Source organism: Homalodisca vitripennis, chromosome 1, assembly GCF_021130785.1.
Source record: "Homalodisca vitripennis isolate AUS2020 chromosome 1, UT_GWSS_2.1, whole genome shotgun sequence".
Lineage (NCBI taxonomy): Eukaryota > Metazoa > Arthropoda > Insecta > Hemiptera > Cicadellidae > Homalodisca > Homalodisca vitripennis.
This window is the reverse complement of record NC_060207.1, coordinates 100,285,113-100,310,805: the sequence shown is the minus strand read 5'-3', so window position 1 is coordinate 100,310,805 and position 25,693 is coordinate 100,285,113. Positions and strand designations below refer to the sequence as shown.

The following is a 25,693-nucleotide window of genomic DNA, read 5'->3' as shown; positions in this document are numbered from 1 at the left end:
ACCTTCAAAAAAATATGGACCAATAATTCCAAAAGTGGAAACCGCACACCACACAGTTACACGTTCTGAATGGAGAGGTTTTTGGTGAATTATACGAGGATTCTCGGTTGCCCAGTAACGTAGATTTTTCTTGTTAACTTCTCATTTAAATTAAAATGTGCCTCATCACTCATAATGATTATTGTGCTGTCATTATCTTCGAGGAACACTTGCATGTGAACGGCGAAGTCCTCTCGCTGAGCGTAATCTCTTTCCTTTAGCTTCTGAACAACACACATTTTATAGGGATGACATTTTAAATTACTTTGCAAAAATTTCCGCACTGATTCACGCTTTAACCTTAGTTCACTTGCATGTCTTCTTGCTAAACGACTTGGGCTCCGAATGAGGGCTAGTCTCACCCTCTCGACGTTTTCCGGCGTCCTTACGGTCTTTCTTGGGCCAGGAGATATTTTCTTTAAAATAACTCCTGTCGTTCTCAGATGTTGAACCCACCTGAGAATAGTATAGCGGGTAGGAACCGTACCATGGCGTACAAGGTTGAAATGAGTGCGAAAAAGCCGCTGTACCATTGTAACAGATTCGCCATTTTGCACATACGCGTCGTATGCAAACATGCGATGCTCCACTATCCACTGCTCCATGGCTACTGAAATGGCATTGTATAGCGAGGTCATTCACCACACTCTCCCCCCTCTCCCATCTTGGCTGAGCGTGTACTAGAAATTCCAAAAACGTCCGGTTCCCGGCGGTCACCCTGTATATAAAACTTAATGTATATATATATATATATATATATAAAACTTAATGTAAAACCATAAACAAACAAATAATTACACTTTTTGTTTACACTAGAAATTCCAAAAAACGTCCGGTTCCCGGCGGTCACCCTGTATATAAAACTTAATGTATATATATATATATATAAAACTTAATGTAAAACCATAAACAAACAAATAATTACACTTTTTATTTTGTGAAGCATTTCAACAGGAAACTTGTTTTCTACAAATAATCCAGTATATGTTTACTCGTACTGCTTTCCCGTATGTGAACAAGTACTCATTACACACAAGACAAGACACAATTAATCACCCCTACTTACTTCCTCTCCTGTTGAAGTTGTTCAATAGTGGCATCCTTCTCTTTAATGGCTGACTTCAGCTTGCCCATCTCCTTGGCCCAGCTAGCCTTTGCTTTATTCATTCCAGCCTCTTGAGCTTTCATTCGCTGCTCCAGTACATCAAGTTGCACCTTGGCTCCCCTCTCCAGACCCTAAAAAAACCACACTCCAGTTCAAACTGTATTGCTTGTCCATCTTATTAGCCCAGCTAGCCTTTGCTTTATTCATTCCAGCCTCTTGAGCTTTCATTCGCTGCTCCAGTACATCAAGTTGCACCTTGGCTCCCCTCTCCAGACCCTAAAAAAAACCACACTCCAGTTCAAACTGTATTGCTTGTCCATCTTATTAGCCCAGCTAGCCTTAGTTTTATTAAACTTATTTAACCTTAGTTGCAGCCTCTGCCCCATGGAACACCAATCACTGAACAGTAAACTCTGGTCATAAATCTTTATTTAAACATTTGTTAAGAACAGTAATTGCGTCATATACAATAATAGTAAACACATTTTTGGTATATATAATATAGAATTATTGATACAATTAAGAAGTAATCAATAATAAAAAAGTATTATTGTCCAATTCTTTTATAACAATGAAATGTATTTTCTTTTTACTTTTATCATTATACATATTATCAAATGGTTAAATAAAATCAAGGTTTATAAAATATTTTATCAAGGTTTTATAATGATTTCCTAAAGATCCTATAGCTAAACCAGTATCTTTGTATATTTTGAGTGGCCAACCTACCCCTTGAAATGTAGGATAATTCCTCCAGCTAGTAATTGATAGTCAATAGTATCCCATATTTATTTCAATTACAACTCCAAAACGGTCATTACTTAGAATAAGTATAAAATTTAACCTTTTGAAAATAAAATGGCTTATAATTTTTATCATACCAATTTCATTCAGATAAAATCAACCAAGTATTCAAAGTTAGTTGACATGTCATCTTCCTTTCACCCTCACCTTCAATTTACTTCTTAGAGTATCCATCCGGACAGCGTTTTCGGAGCCGACCCTGACGACATGAGAAGTCTCGTGAGTGCGTTCGGCTAGCTGCCTCAGTAATGTTTCCTGATCAGATATTAGCTCTCGAGAAAATGCTAGTGCTTGCTCCAGTTGCTGTTTGATGGTTGCACGGGCACGTTCGCTCTTGCGCAGCCTGTTGTCACAGGCCTCTGCACGGCCTTCTGCCTTCCTGCAACAATCATGTTTGAAACTTATGGATAGTTGAGGTTGACGGTGACTGCATAATATGTTTTATGGATAAGATTGTTCTAAAATATTACTAATGGAATAAAAAATATAAACAAACACTCTTGTGGTTTATTGTTTAAGAACTGATAAAATTGGCAGGGTTTCTCGCATGGTTTACATATATTTTTACCTAATAACAATTTGCATTATGATTAAAACTAAAAAAATTCAAATTTTTTTGTTTTTTAAGAGAAAAGACAAACAAAGGAATATTAGTGTTTTTGGTCTGTACATTTATATAACGATTCACAGATTCCACAACTACTTCCCAAACCTACTAACAGTAATTTAAAGTGGATCTTTCACTAGTTTTCTCTCAAATAAATGAACTAAACTACAGAAACCTCAAGTGGTAAGAGTGGAAACAAAACCAGGACCATAAAATAAGGAATAAGGCCTGTGTACCAAAATCAGACCAACCAATTTAAGGTGGATATCCGACTGCTTTTATCTCATATAATTGGACTAAATAAAAGAAAATACCCAAAATCTAGCAGTCGAAACAGAACTGCACCATCACATAATCTGTCTCCATGACTAAGAAATAACACCTAATTTCACTTGTTAATACTATCAGATGAATAATCAGTCACTAACTTGGGTGTTGATGTAACTCCGGATTTAATAGCACATGGACAAACCTCATCTTACCCCTTAACCAAAATAATATTATTGCATAAATTATACAAAACCATCCTAATTGATAATTCACGCTAACTGGGCCTGAAATCTCTGATTATATAACAATAATGGAAAAAAAAACAGAAGACTGTTAGTAAGAGGTGATGAAGTATTTGTATAATGCCTACATTGAGGAAGTATGACAATTGCTTTATATATTGACAATTGTTAAAGTAAAGTATATATATTTTTCTAAAACCACCTCAAAGTATACAATATTTCTCAATATTGAGAACTAAATTACTGGAATGTAATTACCTGGATTTTGTGATACCTAAACACACATTTTCTAATACAATGTACAGATAAATGTTTCAAACTAAAAAGTCCACACAAAAATAAACATACTACTTTTTCAGTTTTGTCCACAATAAAATTAAACATCAGTATTAACATAGTTTTAAGAGAAACCAAATATGAACTAATCACTTCTTGAATGTAAAGAATTAGATTCAATTCTACGGTTGTCTCCTCTTCAAAACATAACAAACAAAATTTATTATGTTTGCTAAAAATAAAATAAATAGTCTATAATTAATAACGATAAGAAATGTATTAGTTCAAAATAAATTGGATTATGTTTCTAATTAGTTTAGAAAAAAATTGTCATTTACACAAATTCGGATATAAAACATACTTTAAATTAATTTATTAACCATTTCTGGATGAAACACGGATCCTACCCATTGTACTATAACAGCGACTTGTGCTATTAGCAGTCGAAATCTAGGTACTACCCAGCTGGTGTATGTCATATTTTTTATGTATGAAATAGGTTAAGCGGATTCCACTGGCTGTACATTGTGCTGCTACCTCTCAGGAATAGTTTGAGACAATATTGCAGCTGTTTTTACACAGCACGTTTATTGATTTGTTGACGAGCAACAAAAAGTTCTAGTTGACTGAATTGTCTGTAAATGTAAATAATCTAGTCATGCCACTGTCAATCAGTTTCTTTATGCTTGTATTGTTTTTGTAGTAACAAGCAAATGTTTTGCCTATTGTAAATATATGGATAAGTGCAATTAAATAATGTAGTCTGTTTTAGTGCTCATCCTCACATGAAAATATATTAATTTATATTACTTTGAATGTAATTTCTAGGTTATAATGCTGAAAGAATGTTTAAATCATTCATTTAGTACTATGAAATGAAATAAACTAAAACTTTTGTCATAATCTATTGCCTGTAAATCCTAATTCATATTATAAATGCAGAAGTATTGTTTGTTTGTTTTGTTTTGATGCATAAACTACACAACCGATTGTACTGAAATTTTAGATGGACATTCTTACGGGATGAATATAGGCCTATTCTTATTAAGAAAATTCTTTCTGGCTACACCCAAATGGTCTCTAAAGCATTTAAAAATCCCATCTTGGTCTATAAATTGGCGAAATATTAATTGAAAGAGCTTGTTAATTGTAATCAACTGTTATGTGTAACTGTTATCTGTATTATGCCACCACGCTCATATGTTTCATTAATTTAATCAATTTTTTCATTTATTTTATGTTTATAGAGTGAAAACATAACTAAAGTAATAACACTTCTTATTTCAATTCAATATTGTGGTAATAAGGCAAACCAATTAATTTATTCTAGATTTTATTTAATGAACTAAATTGTGACTTTGGTGAAAGGTATTGAATTTGGTTTCCTTAGGCATTGTGGAATTGCATATTTACAGTAGCAGAAACAGAGGGACAGGCATTAGCACGATTCAACACACCAATCGCTCCGTTAATACAATTCGAACAAACAAGCAAGCGAAGTCAGTGTGTGATTATAGCAAGAGGAATCGTAAAGCAATACAAGGATCACTAAATGTAATTTTTATGACAGAAAATCGTCGAGGGGACATCGCATAGATTTCTCACTGATTAGGTATTCGATACTGCTTAGGTATATAAATACTGATATAATTCATTGACTGGACCAAGGAAATATTTTGATATAGCAAATAAGGAAAACAAGAACTTGTACTTTACTGAATTAAGTATCATCTTTACATATGGATGGAACTGTCATAATGTCAGTATTACTTATGTTGATTTTAGTTTTTAATTTTCAATAACAATATCTATATCCATACAATTTACAAAGCTGTACTGTTTTGAATCTAACCTCATTATATATAGGTCTATATACATAAAATTCTTCATAATTTTCATAACTATGAAACCATTCATAGTTCATAATTTTTACTTAACCTCTGGTTCTTTTAACATATTCATGACAACGGCTTTTCTCGGACTTTATTATCTGCTGTCCAATTTTCAATATAATGGTAAAATACAGTAACCTGACTTTTTTACTTTAAATGTCTAAGTATAACGAGAAATGTATGTAGGCTTCACAATTTCCACAAAAAACAATTATTTTGATATGTTTTACCAATTTTACTTCTTTTACCCCAAGGGGTACCTAAAAAAATTAAGCAATCATGCCCCTGAGGGGGTACACGATAGTCTAAGATATTTATTTAAGTACGGGAACAAATTTAACAAATCACCAAGACATGCAAACAATAAAATAGCAATAAAGAAATGCATAGCGACGTGTGCCACATTGGGCGCATGACGCACTTTACGAAAGCCCGGTGTGTACCTGACCTTGTGAAAGAAGAGTGTACCTGATTGGGTAAACGTCGTTCTGAACGTGTTAATCATGCATACTGAAAAATGGGTACCTGACCATGATATATGACTAATTTCATCTTTAAAATATCATAAGACTCTTATTGTATTACATCACAAGCGCTTTTACTAACAAAGCTTTAAACTTCCGAGTTTGGGGTTCCTCTAAATTGGTCTAAAATAATTCGTCTTACTGAAATTGTTGGAGCTATTGCATAGAGTTTGTGGATGAAGCTGCGGGTATATGCTAATACAACATAAAGAGTAAATTAAAATATATTTATAATTAAAAAAAAATTTAAAATCTGTTTTATAGTTTATTAACCACATTACCTTGTTTTCTGGAAACAACCTTCTAAATGAGTTCCAAAAGGGTTAATTTGTTAATATTCTCTGCAACATCATCAGAAACAAACGAGAAAAATAATAGTGAGGGGAGAGGAAAGTAACAATACAACCTCTTTAACAAAATTATTTTAATTTGTAGGATACATAAAAATTAAATGAAAATAAGCAAATACCTAAAATATAAAATTGAGATCTAGCAGTTTAATAATTTTATTTAGTGTTTTTGAAATATTCTATGCACCAGGAGATTATGCACACTACATTGTAGTTTTTCTTGGACTCTTTACCTTTTTTAAAACCTTTCTTCCATAGCTCCTTCTAAATTATAACTGTAAAATGACGATTGGTAAACTACTGTATATGAACAAAACTCTAACAAAAGAATATTTTGAATAATAAAATAAACTCACAGTTTACATTGAAACTGGCAGATGTTTAATTTACAGAAGATAGAAAGGAAATAGAAAGAAGTTTGGGTGGGAGGATACACTGAAGAGTGGGGGCATGGAATGGCAGTAAACTATGGAAATGATATAATTCAACTACCAAACAAAATTCTACTAAATAAAATTAAACTGTTTAATGTTGAATGAATGGTATAGCAGCTTCATTTACCCTATTTAAATATCCTAAAAATAAGCGTTGTACCAATTAATTCACAATTTCACTACTAATAATTATTTTGTAATAAAACTATACTTTTGTAAGATAAAACCAGCCATTTATTTACATTGACAACTACAAGGGAGATGGCACACTCTAGCATGGCAGTTACTGAGTTAAACACTAAACAGGTAGTTTTTTGGAAAATAAAAGAATAACTTTACTGTAGTCCATAGCTCATGCTAGAATACCAAATAAGATATGAATTAAAGCCTGGCTAATTCAGTTAGCTGAAGAAGTTAAGTAATCTGTGAAACTTACTTGACTTGCTTATGGAGATTCCTTATCTCATGAGTCAGCTGGTCTCTTTCAGCAGTCACTGTTACCAACTGTATGTCTAGGTCTGGCCGCAGTGACTCCAGTGTTGCCAATTTCCTCGTCAAAATATCCCTCTCTTGCTCGTACCTATTCTTCAGCTCTTCAAATAGCCTAATTAAAGAAGTAAACATTTAGACAGTAAAACACTAAAGTTCTAATCATGTAACTTCCTTTTAACTTTATGAAAACAATTCTGTATAGATCAGAGGAAGATGGTGGTGAGTGTGTGAGGATTTTTTAAATTGCCTTATAAAAAATGTATCTATGAATAATTAATTATAGTAACACAAAGAATAGAAATTTGAGCAAACTTTGCTTCTTGGATATTGTGTGATGTGTAATCAAAATTTGAGTGTTTTTATAACTAGTTACTAATTTGCAGTGTATTCCCCAGCTGTGTCAAATACAACCAGCTAAAACAGTAATTTTTTAACTAAGCAGTTTTTTATTATGTTTATCTTGATTATTATATTACTATTTTTTTTTAATGAAATATTGTTCCAGAGTTTCTTGTTGATACAATGACTGATGTTATATTCTTATGGAAATGGGGGTGTTGAGTTTTTTGAATCTGAAATTGAAGCTATGTCAACTCCCAGATAAAAAAATTTGTTTGATTTTATTATGTTTACAAGGTAATAATTGAGCTATGAACCTGTTTTACTAATGTGTTATAGTGATAAGAAATACTCCATGAAAACTATTTTTATTAACTATGTAGCAACTACAAATAGTTGAACAATTGCTATTTATACTTCTCAAAAAATAAAATATATAATAAAGTTTTAAATAAAACCTCAAATCACTTTATATATAAGGTAAAAAAGTTCCCGGAATAGATTTTAATATACGTCCAACGCGCTCAGCAGTGGATAATTTGTTTTACACCAGTTGGTAGTACTTCTGACGATAGAATATCTGTAAAGTTGGTTTCGCTCAGTTGCCACTATTTATTTGTTTTCAAGTGTGTGCAAGTTAATACTACCAGAAATGAAAATTATTGATCAGCAATGAAACATTATATTCTGTGCTTTGCTTCAAAGCCACCTAGTGAGATTCTTGAGTTGTTAATTCATGCTTATGGAGACAAGGCAATGAAGAAGAGTTAAGTTTATGAATGGCACAAACGTTTTCTGTATGATCTTCAAAATGTCAGTCTTCTGAATGGAAAATGAAAACATCTCCAAGTAATGAAAAATTTCGTTTGGACTACAGCAAGGGAAAAGTTATCCTGGAAGTGTTTTTTTTTTTACTACAAAGTTTAATTTACTAAGTGTTCATTCCAAAGAGACAAACAGTGACCAAAGAACTTTATGTGGGAATTATTTAGCACTTAAGAGATGATATCAGGAGAAAATGCTCTGAAAAATGGGTGAGAAACAACTGGCTTTTGCATCATGACAACGCACATCGGTCTTTATTAGTACGTAATTATCTAGCCATGAACAGTGTTACTATGATAGAACACCCACCCTACTTACCTAACCTGGCACCAGACGATTTCTTCTTGTTCCTGAGATTAAAAACATCGTTGAAGAGAAACGATTCAGATGCTTAAGCTGCCAAGGAAATTGTGACAAAAAGATTAAATAACTTTCACAAAATAATTTCCAAAAGTAATTAGACCAGCTGTATGAATGTTGGGGTAAGTGTGTTGTTGTAGGTAGAGAGAATTTTGAGGCAAAATAGATTTATAAGTTTTTAACTGTTCAATAAATAAATAAGCATAATGTAAATAATATAATATATTACTAATATACAGGGTATACAAGTAGTGTTACCGGCACTTTCTGAGCTTATTGTACTATAACAAATAATGAAAAAAGTTCATATAAACATAGGTCCGGAAATGCTTATTGTACAAATTACGTATTTTGTTCATCTCTTTGATCTTTGATCCTTGTCAACTAGGAGACTAAAAAATCTGTTTAATAGGTGTACTTTGCAGTCTTCTAACTTCAAAATTATTGTAAATCCAAATTTGCTTTTATTTTTTCTAAATTTACAATTCTGTGCTTCTTTTTATCTTCTATTAAGCTAATTTCTTGTACTCTTTTTTATCTCAGATTGCCTACTTTATCTATCTCTTTTAAAAACTCTAGGATTTAGTAAAAACAAGTTATTTAAGAAACTCATTTATTGAAAATTTACCAAAAACAGGTTACATTATATAAAAATCTCTACTTTTCAAGTTCACAGTTTGAATAGAAATCTTTTATATGGTGATGGAAGGGTCTAGCAATGTTTCACCATGGATTCTGCTTATATTGATTACATTTTGTCAAGCTTTGTTAAAGATCATTACATTCAAATTCTTAGTGGAAAACACACACACACACACACACACACACACACACACACACACACACACACACACACACACACACACACACATTGTGTAAAAAATAAGCAGAATCCATGATGGAACAGCACTAGGCATTTCCATCCATTATACAAAATTTCCAACTGTGAATTTGAAAACTAGAGAATTTTACATAATGTCACCTATTTTTAGTAAATTTCCAATAAAATGATGCCCAATAACTACTTTCTTTTGAATAATTGTAATTATTTTCATTGAGATACTCATATTTTCTTTTCTCCAAATGTACTACGAAATCATAAAAAATCTCATGTTTGAAAGCATAATAAAATTGTATATCTAAATAGTGAAAAATCAAAGGTATTTTTTTAAAATAATAAACATGCTTATTTACACCAACGAATCTGATATATTCTTCAAATAATAAGTGATTTTTTCAATATTAAAAAAACTTCAAATTTTCATTCTTTTTTTTAAATTCTATAGCAAATTCTGTTTGTTTATCCTGTCAATATTACAATTTTCTATACATCATCCCTAGAGTTAAACTGTGTTGTGGTGATAAGTACATTCAGTTGACTAACCTCTTGCACTCATTGACGGAGGCCGTGTGGACTGCCACAGGGATCTTGTTGTCAGTCTCTTGTTTGAGTCGGTCCAGCTCGTCAGTGAGCACTCCCAATCTTCCCTTTAGTACAAACACTTCTGTCCTACTTTGTTGGCATTTCTCTTCCGCCTGTTCATGGTCCAGGGTTAGCTCCGTCACTGGACACATTACAGATACTGTAAGACTGGCGTAACAAATCTGAGATCAGTGTGGTTAAGTACCATGCATTTTCCAACATTTTTGTACAAATCCAAAAGAGTAAATGCAGTTCTCACTTTACAAACCAAATAATATAAGCAGAATGTAATCAAGTAGAACCAAATACATGAGTTATTACTTTTTCATCAAATCCATAATTTTAGTACAAGTCTATTGTAAATAATTATTTGCACAGTGTATTTTAAATGAAATAAAATTTACAATACAAATCAACTTTGTTTATTTAACTTCTTGAATGTCAATATCTCATGATACTTGACACGATCTAGGTGTTCCTTACAGTCTACAGGAGACTGCAGCACTATATGGGTTTATTCTTCGCATTACTTGTATAATAATGGAAATTTTACACTTTTCATCGTTTTTATCGATTTGTATCGTTTTTTACGCTGATTACTCAGCTGGAACAACTGCTCAGACGAGCGTAATGGGTTAAACTAAGGCTATTATATGATTTGTAATAAAATTTACAAGCATTATAATAGAAAAAGTTAACTGTAAAGAGTAAAAATTCTAAAAGAAAAACAAATAGGTTTTAACTATTTTAAACAGAATAAAAATAGTGGCACAAAGGTAATAAACCACGTAAACTTACATCTCGCTTGATATGCTGTGTGCAGCTCATTCAGTTTGGACTGATTCAGCTTAGTTTGTCTCAAAAGCAGTTCATTCTGTTCTCGAGTCATGGCTGCTTCTCGGGTAAGCACTTTCCATTCAGCGTACGTCACTTCCCCCTAAAAATATTATTTGTACATAATATTATTGTATCACACAAATACCTTTAATGAAGGCAAAAATAAATTTAATAAATTCTATTGACCTTCTTGTTGGCCTCGATAAGCTGAGAATGGAGGTTCTCATTCTCGGCTATGATCTCTTTCGACCGGTTAATGAACAGTTCCATTTCTCGCTTGTAGTTGCTGATGAGTTCATCCTTCTCTGCGATGGTCTCCTCCAAAGCCTCCAATAGCGGGGCCATCGCGTTCATTTCCGCTCGACTCCAAGATGGTTTCACTGAGCCTTCAAACAAACAAATATATTGTACAGTGTGAATGATGTGTATTTTGCACACTTTTGAAGTATATGTTTACTTGAAGTTTATTAAAAAATTAACCTGACTTTTTTGAAGACTCATTAACTTTTTCTGAGCATTATCGCTACAATTTAGTTCCAGATTTTGTTTGCAGTATGAGAAATCAGTAACCAATGGTCATTGAATAAATTTTTATAATTACTATTATTTAAACTATAAAGTACACTTTTTGTATAACAATCTACCTTTACTGGAAGCCAGTAGCTTGTTAGTAGATACAATTGTAACTTATAGTTTATTTATTCTGGTCAATTTTACTGTATTAGTAAACAAACAATATTGTGCTTTTTGGTTTTTGTTTCAACAGCAGGGTTATTTTTACACTTTTATACAGAATCCTTTAACTAAATAAATCAAATGAGCTCAACTAAGGAAGCCAAATCAATTAATTGAATTGTTTGTATTGTATACACAAAATTTGAATATCCTATGTGCAGTCTTACTGTTGAAAATAGAATTATTCATAGAAATGTTCATTGATCAAAAGTCCAGTGACTACAAGAAACAAGTTTAACATATTTTCATATTGATTGACGTCTGAGCAATGCCATCCTAATTCAATCATAACACATCAAACTCTTTGTCTAAAGTTTATTTTTACAAAACTTTGCCTACGAGTGTTTTGTGTTGTAAAAGCATTTCTAATATTATATTCTGTGTACTCTTTCAAATTCCTCTGACTTTTTTTAATGGTAGTCCATTGCTGCACGTTGTAGGTTTTAAGTACATAATTAAGTGCAAGGAAAATGCATTAATTTCCTTCACATCTGATGAAGAGGGTAGATTTCAATCATTAAAATGTAGGATTATACATTTTGTAACATGTAACAATGGCAGATATCCGAAATCCTATTATCCACATCATTATTCCCTATGTCTGTCAAAAACACAAGATTTATCTTATCAAGTTTAGAACATCAAGATCAACTCCCACCAGTACAAATGTCTGAATTATATGAACACCAAGTAATTGGATTGTTTTGTTTGTTAGGAAAAAGAAACTTAGGAAACTATCAGAAAATTTATATTCAATTTATAATCTTATTAATTATAAATATTATTAATATTTATAATAAGATAGATAAACGTGGGGGGAGGAGAGAATTAGGAGCACCTCCTGTCAAGGCACCATCTCAACCTATTATCTTGAAAGAAGGGGAGATTTTCTCTGTTCCAGCCTCTACTAGTCAAAGTGGACAGGGCAAGGCTCTCTCTCACGCTTGCTGGATCCCCTACCCACTCCATCAATTATCATTCACAGTAAATTAGATGTATTGGTCAAGTTATCCATTAAGTCCAATATCTCTACATTTTCAATTAGTGATGCATTGCTCCTGGACCTCCACTAGGGAGTTGCCCAGATGTATGTGATAACATTAGCTTATGCTTTACCTAGTATAGGCTCTACTGGCAAGTGTACCAGCCACCTGAGGTAAGTAACGGGATTGCAGTACTATGATACAAGTGCCAGCCAGTCTTATTTTAAGTCTGCATAAATAACTCACTGCAACAAAGCCTGTTATTCCATGTAATGTTGCACATTAAAATAAAACAACTTTTATTATAAGAAATTAATATAACAGTTTTTAAATTATTACGATAATATTTAGTACCTATGGACATAAATGCATTAGTTCTAGAAAAGTTTGGACCACTTGCTTAAGATACCAAATTCTATTGTGTAGTAGTTTGGTGAAGTTTCAAAAGTCTCATTTGACCCAAACCAAGAGTAGGTAACTAATCTCAAATACAACAGGTGCTATTAGCTCCTATAATATTTAATTGTAATTAAATATTACATTATAATTATTGTATTTGAGAGCTCAAATACAATTGCAATGCTATTGGCTCTCACAAATATTCAGAACTATACAACCCCTCAATTGAACATCAGACTCTCTTCGCACCTTATTTGCTTGGATCTGTTGATAGAAAATACACATCCTTGCCATCAAAATTAACAGCCACAGAGACAATTTCAGAACAACATATTTGGAACTGTTTTTTAGGACAGGATAAATAGGTGGACTTTATGTGGACAGGGCCAAAAATAATTTCAGGTACATATTGTGTAATCATTAGAGACGAGAAGGAGAGAAAAAAAAAGGAACAGGTAGTGCTACTCGTGATATTGCTCTGACATGACAATGGAATAATGCCATATGTTTCTGCACAAACTCAGGCTGTAGTCATGTTGTTTGGGTGGGACCAACTATCTAGACTACTCATTCATTTTACAGTCTAATCCTTCATTTTGTTTGCAATTAAAAAAATTCTTTTATGGCCTATGACTCAATACTATAGTAATAGATGTATTTTACACTGGAATTCAAAACTTAATGAGCAGTAGGACACATGTTGGAACAAAATTGATATTATGTAGACAATTGGGTAAAATGATATTTGAAGTACTTTATTTTACTCAAAAAAATCTGAAAACATAATATTGTAAACAAACAGATATTACAAAAAACTCATTTTAACACCACTAATACTTACTAATTTAGCAAAAACAATTATATTACACTTTCCATTATTACATTCAATTCTTTATAATCTTTTGTTTACATAAACACTCAAATTCACAATTTTTGAAATATCTTTATACACTACGTACATACATAGACATCTGAGTTGTTTAAAATACGGAGAGGGAAAACGGAGGACGAAAATGTTCTAGTTATATGGTGAAAACTGATAAAGGAAAACTGGAGATTTTTGAAATTCTAAAATATAAATAACATACATTGCACACACTCTTATAAATATAATACATTGATTTCACAATTACTGTGTAATAAAGTATTGTTGTAAGTACACTTCAGTGGTTCAGGCATGGCAAATAACAAACTGAAAATATCAAGATATTGGGGAAAGGGATTGCTTAATCGATAGGTTTATTATATTGAAAGATAATGGTTGCAGTGGGTGGGACTTCCTTAGTGTTCCAAACTTTAGTAAGGCTAAACATGAGGGAAACTCTTCTCATCTTCATTTGACCGATAGACTAACACAGAGCTAACATCCTCTTCTTCCAAGGTGGTATGACTGAGATACTTCTCACGATCACTCTTCATGAATCTCGGCTGTACAACTCATGATGGGTCCCGACAAGAGGCAGCAACAATTTATCACCATTACCAATTCAAATTTCCTTTTACTTAAGCCGATTAGAAGTCCTTGTTGGCTTAAAAGTGGTAAAGGTTTACTAAGCTTCTCGTCCTAATGAAAAATGCCAGTTACCTGCAGGCTATGTGATTGAGATATTTGTGGTGAGATTTGATCTTGATAATCCGAATTTATTGAGATATCACCTGCATTATAAAACAATATTCCAGAAGAACACACTCAAAACTCACTTCTGCTCTCCGAGTGTGATCGGTGGTCAGCCAGCCCCGAGTCCTCGCTGATTGTGACCACAGCATCTTCTTTCCCCTGGTTCTGGTGCAAGCGGCTCTGGGCTTTAGATAGCTCTGTATTCATCCTATGGACATTCATTTTCGAATTGAACTGTGGCTTTTAAGGGTTAGCGAGACTAAATACCAACTATTTGTGATAGCTGTTATGTTTAACATCCTCTAGGCAGGAAGGCTTTACAAATGATAGAACAACAGATTTTAATGTAGTGCTCTAGTTTGATATTTTAAGTCTTACCTCTCCTAAAAAGATTTGAATTTTCTTCCAAAAACACAATTTTCTCTAAATTAACTTTCACATTTTAGATGCTTACTTTAATTTATTTTATTTTAACACATTCAAGCTTGGCTTTACCTGAAAAAAAATTTTGCTTTATAACAGACTATTACGTGAATTAATGAGCTCTGCTAAGATATACTGGATCTCAATAAGTATGCAGGCTTAAAGTCATCTGTTACACACATTACATTAATGAAAGTTACGTTTCAGCCCATAAATATTATTTAATTTTGTAAACATGTATAAATAATACTTATGCTATATAATGTTCCAGTTATTCAGATTGTAGGCCAGAACTTAGATACTTAAAACTTTTTGTATTTCAATAAAACATGTTTTACTGTAATTTGTAGCGAGTTGTGTACTACTACTTTACAACAAGATCATTTAGAACTTACATTTAACACTTTTTTATAATGTTCTGAAACTCACACAGTTCAATTTTTCTGCCGGTAGAAATGTTACACAGGCCTATTCAAAAACAAACTACCTAATCCAGTATTTTTGTCAAAAACATTTTTTGCTAAACTTTTAACCAAGAATCAATAGTTAATATTAAAAGAAATTTCGAAATGGTCTTAGACAAATATTATATACATTTATTTCACTTGTCTTCTTTCCTGTTATATTCAATTATCCCTTCAATTTAAAAATGGTGTCTACTCACACAAAGGGGAATGTAGCTGTATCAATAACATGAAGTAGGGCAACTAATCTGTTTAAATAGTTGACAATAGGACGAGCACTGTTCAGTAGAGAAACAAACAACTCTGCTTAGCATAATTGGGCATTTAATTCCAAAGTTGTAACAACATTGTTGACTATGTTGATTATACTGCAGTTGTAACAGTGCATTAGTTTGAGTGCATAGTATGTCCATAGTGTTAATTATTGTCACAGTGCAATAACATAATAACATACTGCATGACATGCAAACTACTCATTAAATTTCCTTATTAGCACTAATTTACCCACCTAATTAACGTAGGTTACAGTTATTACTAATTTAATTAATTATTATTTGTTCTTTACTTAATTTTTATATTGGTCCAGATCTATCCAAAAATAAATTGGGGTTCCAATCTTTTTTTCAATTTCTTGAAAGAATTTTAAGGGGCTGACAAACCACAATTGCACAAAATTACTAATATATTTGAAATTTAGGTTCATCCCAAATACTCCTTTGATCTAGGGAGTCGGTGTAGTTAGATTACTGGGTCAGGGGGAGGATAACAAACTAAGGAGGGGAAGCCATAAGAGTGAATAACAGGCTTATCAAAATTTACATGAGAAAAGGGTAGGGAATTTGAATGGGGAGAATATATTTACCAACTGGGTTAGGTGCTGCCAGAGTCTGTGCAGATGACAGGAAGGATACACCTTACAATAGGAATAGCCTATATGAGGAGGTAACATTCAAAACCTCACATGTCCATCAAATCAAAATTTACACGAAAAGAGAAAAACTCTTCTCCAGCAACCTTGTTAATTGAAACAAAAAATAAGCTGCCCTACACCTTTTCCTTGTCCCCAAAACACATTTTCTAAAGCTTTCGAGCCTAAAATGTGCTAGGTTCACTAAATATTTAGGTTTAAATTTTGGACATGTGAGGTTTTGTTTGAATCTTTTGGGACATGTGAGCTTTTGTTTCAGAACTGAGGTTCATTTTGTGTTGTTGTTTTGACTGGATTCATTTGCAGTAATTGAATGATAAATTAAACTTAAGTAAGCACAAATTTATGTCTAGGTAAAGGTTAATAAGAACATTATATACAGATTACAATATTATATTATTTAACACCACAAAGTTAAAATACCAAAAAGATAAATTACTTAAAGAATATTAAAGAGTTGAATTTATATTCTAGGAATTAAAAAATCATGTATAAAGTGAAATGAAAATCTCTCATTGTGTTTTAATAAGTCTTACACTAAATGTGAAGCGCACAATCGTCTTCTAGGCAGTCACACTGGGGCACCTCGATCTCTTCCTCAATGGTTGGTGTATTTTTCTCCGTGTATTATATCATTGTACCAGGGAGAGGCTTTCATCCCTACCCAATGTTCACCAAACAGGATTTTCAATAGGCCATCAACATCCTTTTTCTTTGCATTGGTAATAGGGTGAATCAAAGGCACTTCTCGAAGCGGAGCCTTTAAAATAGTTGCCCAATTCATTCCCTTTTTTAGTAGGGTTAACTGTTTAAGGTTTTCATCCTCGAACCTAAAATATTCGTTGGCTTTTACCCTCACTGAGATGGTGCCTTTAGAGGATACTTTCTTTGTCATAATATTCTCTTTTTTTCACTGATCATAGCTAATGGTTTGAGAAAACCTTCTTTCCCCCCCAAACTCTTCAAAATCCTTTAGATTCCAGTCAGTGCCTAGAACTTTGACAGGACCCACTTTCCTATACTCTTCCAAATATTCCTCTTTATTTATTATTGTTGGTTTTTTTCTTCAATATTCTTTCTACTCTGCCAAACACTCTGTCTGCGGGTAAAAAAGAATGTCCCACGGACAGGAAAAAGTAATTGAAATTGTCTCCAAGTTCCCTTCCGTTTTAGCCAAAAAGTACATCAAACAATGCAAAATATGGTTATTCTTATTTTGGCCCGTGCACCCATCACAGAAAAGTCTAAGATGGGTGATAGATTCATCGAATTTGTAGGAGCTCAAAAAATTTATCAGAGCAGACCCAACTTCTGTAGATCCACGTCCCGCCTGCTCTTCAGACCACATAAAAAATTCAGGCTTCTTTGTATTCACATCCGTAATACAAACATTGTATAGGCTCAGCTGCCTTGCATAGAATGCTTGTTGTACAGGTGTTCGTGGAAGACTCTGAACCTGTTGCATGTCAAAACATAATGTTTACTTCATTGCCTTTAACTTCTTTCAAGAGTTCATAAAAATGCTTTAGCGCGTTTTTTTGTGAATAGTCTTTTGGACAAAAAGTCCTTGCTTCTCATGAGGTGTTGCGCTTTTTATTTTATTATCCATCATTGCACAAAAAACTGCAGATGTCCGATGCTGGGGATTTGAATCCGATATTGAACTCATTGCAGAATATACGTCTAAACATAGATTTTGTGACTTTAAGATCATTGGAAATTGTAGAGCTATCATAAATAGTCCACAACTTTTTAATTGACAGGTCACTATGAGGTAGACTCTTTTGGTTTTTTTCCTGCTGTAAAGGCTCTCTGAAACCTTTTAAATTACCTATAAATTCTCTAACAGAATTTTTCTTTAGAATACTCTTACCACTTACTCGATCCCCACCTCGGTTTTCTACAAAGTCCTTGCCAAGACGAAGTTTCTTCTTCAAAATTTGCCTAACCCTGTCTGATTTGAATTTAGTTAAGTGCAGAAAAAATGATTTGCAGACTGTGATATTACTTCCATTAGCCACAGGAAACACGTAATGAGCCGAAAAAAGCTGTGAGATTTACTTTTTTTAGGTAGGCCTAGGCCTAGGCAATTAGTTGTGCGGGATCTCTGACGCTTTACCTCCAGAATGTGAAATAAGTCTACTTACTTTTTGATCTTGTAGTTGTTTGTTAGAAGAACAGTACAGGTTTTTTCGATAGTTCAATGCATCCTGAGGGCGCACTTTACAGCACTGAAATACCTTAGTATTATGTTTACACGGGGTAAAAAACATTGCAACCAGATGGAGCAGAATGTCTTAAATTCTTAGCAATTTCACGCTTTGTAGGTTTTCTTAAACTTCTTCCTACTTCCTTGAGACGTATTTTTTAACTAATACACCACTTTTCACAGGTAATATTTTCCATATTTTCACATGAAAACACTATGACTACTATTGTAAATGCAAAATCTACAGTGCATAACCTCAAACTGATGGACAGCTATAAAAAAACAGCTGACACGTCTTTGACAGGTCACGTGACCTGCAAGGCGTGCTCCTATTGGCTCTTGGTACATGTGAGGTTTTGCTTGGAACTGTCAATAAAATTAAGTGAGGTTTTTGCTTGGAAAGTGATATTTATATATTGATTTAAAATAGATTGTGTGAGCTTTTGACTGGAAAAGATGTGTAGTCATAAAGACATTCACTAACAGTTTATAATCAGTGCTCAGCTCGATTTTTTTCAATTTTGGACATGTGAGCTTTTGAATGTTACCTCCTCATATCTGTTCAAAAACAACATAAATGTGTTAACTTACTAAAACCAATTCTATACAATTATTTTATCATAACAAATGAATTGGATTCTTGTATTCCTGTATGTTAATAAGTCATAAATTCTTAAGCCTCTTTTACATTTATACAACAATTAAGGAAAAAAACCTGACCCATATTTCAAAATCAAAATTTTATTTGGGAATTTAGCACTAAGATAATATTGATTGATATATTGTGTTCAGTAAATTACAAACATGGAAAATTGTTACTTCAAGAAGTCTGGAGATTGAACTATTCAAATTAAATGTTTAAAATGATAACACGGCAATAAAGTAATTCATATTTACTTAGCACTTATATTCTGTTGTTGGATTATATATTTATAATTTGTTTTTTGTTGTTGTTATAAATATAGTATCATAGCTTTCTATTGTTTGTTTAAGGGAATTTGTTTTCCTATACAACTAAAACTTTTAACAAAACATAAATATTTAAGAGAAAACTGTTCAAACCAAATTGCAAATTTGAATGATCTCCCCGGGAATGGAAACCATGACCTTTCAGTTAAGGGAAGGTCCGTAGCTTTACCCTTACAATGTGGTGAAGGTCCATTGTAATGATGTTGGATGAACATGCCTGTTATGGCATGTTGATTCAAAATTAGATTTTAAATACTTAGATTTAAATTTTGAATGACTAGTAGATGCAAACCTTATTTTATTTTGATCAAGTTTAAATAGGAACATTTATTTATATATAGATGTTATAACTTTGGTACACTAGCAACTATTTTAAATTTAAGTTTTTATATTTCAGTAGGCTAATTTGACAAAGGAACATTACTAGACTGAATTGATGAAGTCTGATATGCCAGTGTCATCTGTCAGTAAAATTTATTTTGTGTAAATTTCATGTAATAGATTACCAGTTAAATAAGTAACAAGACTACAACTGTTACACAATCAATTGATAGGTATGTTTTGTATGGGCCTTGCTTACCTCATAACTAGATTTTTCAACATGAAGACATCTTGGGCGAGCTCTTTACTGCGCAACCGCAGCTTGCTGATGGTCTCTGAGTCTTCGTTGATGCGTCGAGACAAAGCCTCTCTCTCTTGTTCCAGCTGCTGTTTAGATGAATGTAACTCCACGATCCTCCCCTCCAGAGCACGTAACTTTACATCACTGGATGCGTAACCTTAAGAAGTTTTCAATGACTAAGACAAATAAAATAAATCTATCGATCTTTGAGGATAGTTTTCAGATTTACCATGGCAAAAGCCCCAACAAGTTCATACACATTTGAAACTTTTTAGGTGACAGCAAGACTTAAGATGAAGTTTGCCAAATGAAGAAACAATATTTAGTGTGAGTCAAAAAAATGTTAGACAGGCAAGTTTTACCTCAGTGCAAAATAGGTATTAATTCAGCTCATGTTTTGAGGAAACAATCAAGAAAGTTTAAACTCAATTACATGGAGGGCATCAACTGACAAAGTAGGAGATTTACCTGCATTATGAAGATGTTGATTTTCTCTCTTCAGTCTTTCAATTTCAATAAGTAGATGACGTTTGCTCTGACGGTGTCGACACTTGGAGGATTCGGCCAAATCAGGACTGAGGCTTGCTTGTTCATGATGACACAAGTTTGCTTCACTTAGAGATCGTTGGTGATGTATATACTGAAACAAGCAACATGACTACCATGAACTTAAAAATACTGGTAATGTGTAATATATATATAGCTTATACATTATATATATATATATATATATATATATATATATATATATACATACACATAAAAAATGAGTCCATGCATGAGATTTGTCTGAGCTTCTTGAAAGCCTGTATAACTCAGTACACAATTTCTCTCTTGTCTGACTGGGGGATGTAAATATTTCATTTCTGTATAGAGGTCAGTCTGTCCCCAGGACTTTGGAATTTTGGATGCATCTCATCGAAGCCTGTTATGTAACACTTAATGTGGTGTACTCCTAACTTGCTTATGTTATGGAATAGCCCCTGTACCTACTGCTACCTGAATAAGCAATTTATCAGTCAATAATAAAGGCTTCTGTCTATGAAGTGGGATAACATGTGTCTACTTTGGCTTTTCCAGTGAGAGAAATCATTGAATAAAGACAAACTTTACTCTGAAATATTAATACACTCTATCATATTCATAACTAAGAATAAACAATATTTTAAGCAAAAGGTACTTCAGCAAAGAATTACTCTCAGATAAAAAAGTATAGGCTATATACCCAAGTTTGAAAGATAACTACAAGGATTATTCCATTTCAAATCAACCAATTAAAAAAAGTAATTTTGGACCTTGACCTATAACATTTGTTGAAGTTTTGTATGGAAGTTGTACTTACCAAGACTAGTTAAAATGCAAAATTTAACATTTTTCTGTCTTTTGGTTTTTGAGTGATAAGCTTATAAAAATCCACAAAAAGGTAGTTTGGGTCATGTCTTAATATTTTCTAAGTAATGTAGCTTAGACAGTTGAAGCTAAAGAGCTCAAATGTTTTGCACTCTTTTCTATTTGAAATGCTCTTTAATTTGATATATTAAATGTCAATGTTTAATACATTTTTAAATTTGTTTGTCCACTCAAAAACGGTTTTTGAAATACCCACAAAGCGCCCCCTTTGATTGTTTTGAAAAAAGGGTAGGGTACGAGAAGCGGACCCGGTTTTTTTATATAGAAGAATATAGTCATCAATACCTAATATTCGCATCTCAAATCCTAGACTATCAATCAATATAAAAGTTCTTACAGTCCTCAATAACAATCATATGTTTTAAATTAAAATATGAATTTAATATTTACAGTGATCAAACAAATTATTATAACCAAAATTAGGAAAACTGAAGACGACCATATTTACTCCTCTCACAGTTACAGTTGTTTCTTTCCCACAAATTTCACATAATGGGTTTTTCGGTACGAGTCCAACATGTTGAAGCCACAAAAATGCAACGTCGTGTAGTTTTCTAAAATTGACTGCCATTTTTAATAATCAGAATTACTTATGTAAAATTGAAATATTATCCTACGTGTATTATTTTAAAGTGTTTACAGCTGTTGATATAGATTATTTCAGTTAATAGTTCAAAATAATTAATCAGTATCGATTGATTATATCGATGCTTATGATTAAGTAATATCGTTTGCCAATTTCGATATAAAAAACCAGGTCCGCTTATCGTACCCTACCCTGAAAAAATATATTTTATTTACACTATAATGACTACATACATAGAAAATGGGTTCTTTAAAAAATATTTTGTTACCATAATACATAGTGGTTTGGTAATGGTAATTCATTGCATAAAACATTTTGAGCTTTTTGGCTATATATTTTAGAATTCAGGCCCTATTCAATGTTTTGACAACCACTTTTTATACCAAATATTTACTGGTGGAAAAATAGACAGTAAAAATAAGAATGATGCAGGTTGTGTTAATTCATTATATACATGATTTACTAGTGCGTGTTGTAGTCATAGTGTAGGTTATTTTATTTTTAAACTTCTTTTTGAATGGTTTACATAATTGTAATTTAGTATAACAGCTAATGGTAAGAATAAATTGGTCCTAACATACTACCAAAAGCAAATATAGATATCATTGTTACCTTACAAAGTTTTGAATGCATTTTACAAATTTATTTACCTTTTTATTTCTTCTCGAATGCCTAATACTTTTTCTAGACGGGCAGCCTAAATCTGTGGCTAATGAACTATTAATTCCTGTTGAGCTGGTTTCATCTATTGGAAGATCACTTGCGATAGTAGAAAATAAAGGAAGCTCTGGGATTGAAGACCTGGACCTAGCCATTATTAACAGCTCAGTTCTTCCAAATAATTTACTTTTGCAGTTTTCCAATCCAGGCACTTTTAAATTTATACTTATACAACTTTTAAGGGTTAAAAACAAACATCACAAATATAGAATAGGCATTAAATAATTTCATCTTTGATGAAGAATAAAAATCATAATCTTTCTTTTAAAATGAACATTAATGAAATGTAAACTTCTCTTTCCTTAAATTATATTATTGCATGTGGAAAGACCAGATAAAAAATTACATGGAGCAAAAAAGTACAGTTCATCGTTTTTCCATTACAAAACTACACTAGCCATTTGTCAACAAAATCGAACAAAACAAACAATAAACAAGTATCAGAATTTGACAATATCGTAATCGTCTGCTTGCTACTGAAAGGTTTATCAGAGCTACCAACACACCTCTTGAATTAAATTAAAATATGACATTCTGTTTTAAGAAGGTATAGAGAACTGTATATATAAAATGTACACAAACATATAATAATTTGTATTTTTTTTGTATATCTATAATTTTATTAACTGAAAATTAGTTGTATTGAATAAAATAATTTACTGCTTACAATGAAATCAAAACATTAGATGTCTTTGGATATAAAAGTGAAACTTGAAAATAAACTTCAATAATAAACAGAATCAAAATTATTAGAAAGACACAATACTTGTAAAGTCGTATAGATACATAACCCAATTAATGGCCAATTTTAACTAGTGGAATGTCCACTAAAGTTTGGTACCAGACAAAAGGTAATACTTCAAAATAATTAAATGTGCAATCTCGGCATTTGACATGTGGGAAATACGAATATGCAGATTTAAGAACGGAGGGAATTTATTTTAAAGAAACTTAAAAGTAATTGTTTTAAAATTATTTACGGTTTTTGAAAAAAGAGAAGAATCCCTGAAAATAAATATAACCATAGTATTAATCGAGCCATGACTAACCTATGCTATGATTGTAATATATAAAAAGTACTTTCGAAAGTAATAGTTTTTCTACATGAATATTTCAAAGATTGTCTATGACCGTTCAACTCTAAAAATTGAATGGTTTATGTTTGGTTATGCTCCGAATAGAATGATGACAGAATGCATGCTTCAGTGTACGTATCTAAATACTATGTTAGACTGCTATATACAATAGTTCCAAACTTCCTTCTTTCTCGATCAATAGGAATAAGCGGCCAACAACTACAAGTAGTGTTTTATTCAAATCTGGCCTTAATCCTAGGAATCGCACGCAAAATATTTAACATTTGTACGATTTAACAATATTTTATTTTACAATCATTGTTGCTCTCAACACCAGTTTCAATGGAGTTGATTGCAATCTCCGATTTAAAATATTTTCGGAACTTGTGTTATGTATTTTTCTTGGCTAATTTTAAAGATATATTCATACGTTTGTCTACTTCGAGAAAAAGCAATTTGTTTAACTCATGATCAGTTTTTGATAGATTAATTTAATCAATTTCTCTTCAACTTGATTTCTTTATTAATACCTTTCCAAACAGTATATCAAATAATCTATTTATTCCTCTAGTATATATGACTTATCTTCAGAAACATTAATATTGATGTATCGGGTGTTCCACGAAGAGATTTAAACGTTTTATTTTATCAATATTGTTTTATTTTATTTTATCAATAAAACGTTTTATCTTGCCCATTTATGCACCGAACATTTTCTAACTATACACAAGTCATTAAATATGTTTTAAAAATATTCTGTGAAAATTTCAGCTTTCTAGCAATTAATTGTTAAAACAAAATGGTGGCATATTGAGAATTTTACCATTTTGCTTCCTATAAAATTCATTTCTTGAATTACCTAATTTTATTACTGCGTTGCAGTTTTAAAGAACAGCTGTTTAATAACGCTCATTGTTGACTGAACAGCTGTTTGATTGAAGAAAATTGCTTGTGCTATAAAAACATAACCTCCTTCATTACAGTTTTACTTATATTGAAGTTCGAGAATGGCTTTTAATGCTGAACAAAAAGTGAAGTGTTGTGCGTGGGCTATTGCTTTTGGCAACATTGCAAAAGCAATTAGACAATTTCAGGTTGCCGACCCAGGAGTTGAACCACATAGCAATCCAACAATAACTAATTGGAAAAAACTGGAAGTGTCGTAAAAAGTATTCTAGAGGATCAAATGAGGAAAGAGAAGTACTAGTATGCGTATCAATGCTCTGCTCTCCAGGTAAACCGAAATCACTAAGGAAGGTTGAACTTGAGACTGGTGTTCTAAAGTATTCAGTACCAAAAATAATTAGAAAAACTAAATTAAATTTTACAAAGTCACCTAGTCCATAATCTTCTTGGATCTGGACATGTGAGTGGATTTTTGTTCTCGTATCATTGAGTTTCAATTAGATCCTAATTGGCATATTCAAATTTTTTTTAGAGGAGTCCACTTTCTACCGCAGAGGTACTGTAAATAGGAATAATATTGTAATGATTACAGCACCGGTAATAAACACATTCTTGAACAGACTCTAATCAAATCAAAAGTAATTACTGTTTGGCCAGCTGTCAGTTGTAATGAAGTGCTATCTACGACATTTTAGACAGTAAAATGACTGGGAATATGTATGAACAGGTTTTAAATGAACAAGTCTTGCCTCATTTTACGGTTTCAGAAATGGATCAAGTAATCTTCCAACAAGATGGTGCTCCACATTTCGTAAATACTGTCAAG

The 25,693-nt window shown here is 32.3% G+C and overlaps 1 protein-coding gene across 1 annotated transcript in view; it reads right to left on the bottom strand.

Annotated features, from left to right (window-relative positions):
• Positions 1-23,336, bottom strand: part of LOC124367543 (centrosomal protein of 89 kDa-like) — a 28,132-nt gene extending 4,796 nt beyond the window's left edge. Inside the window, exons 1-10 of the mRNA XM_046824476.1 lie at positions 22,816-23,336; positions 20,638-20,809; positions 20,128-20,326; positions 14,638-14,762; positions 11,006-11,205; positions 10,781-10,919; positions 9,944-10,124; positions 6,980-7,147; positions 2,096-2,327; positions 1,106-1,275 (exon numbers count right to left, since the gene is read on the bottom strand). Coding sequence (XP_046680432.1) covers positions 1,106-1,275; positions 2,096-2,327; positions 6,980-7,147; positions 9,944-10,124; positions 10,781-10,919; positions 11,006-11,205; positions 14,638-14,762; positions 20,128-20,326; positions 20,638-20,809; positions 22,816-22,980 — 1,751 coding nt within the window. The 5' untranslated portion in view covers positions 22,981-23,336. The remainder of the gene's footprint in view (positions 1-1,105; positions 1,276-2,095; positions 2,328-6,979; positions 7,148-9,943; positions 10,125-10,780; positions 10,920-11,005; positions 11,206-14,637; positions 14,763-20,127; positions 20,327-20,637; positions 20,810-22,815) is intronic.
• Positions 23,337-25,693: the final 2,357 nt, after the last annotated feature.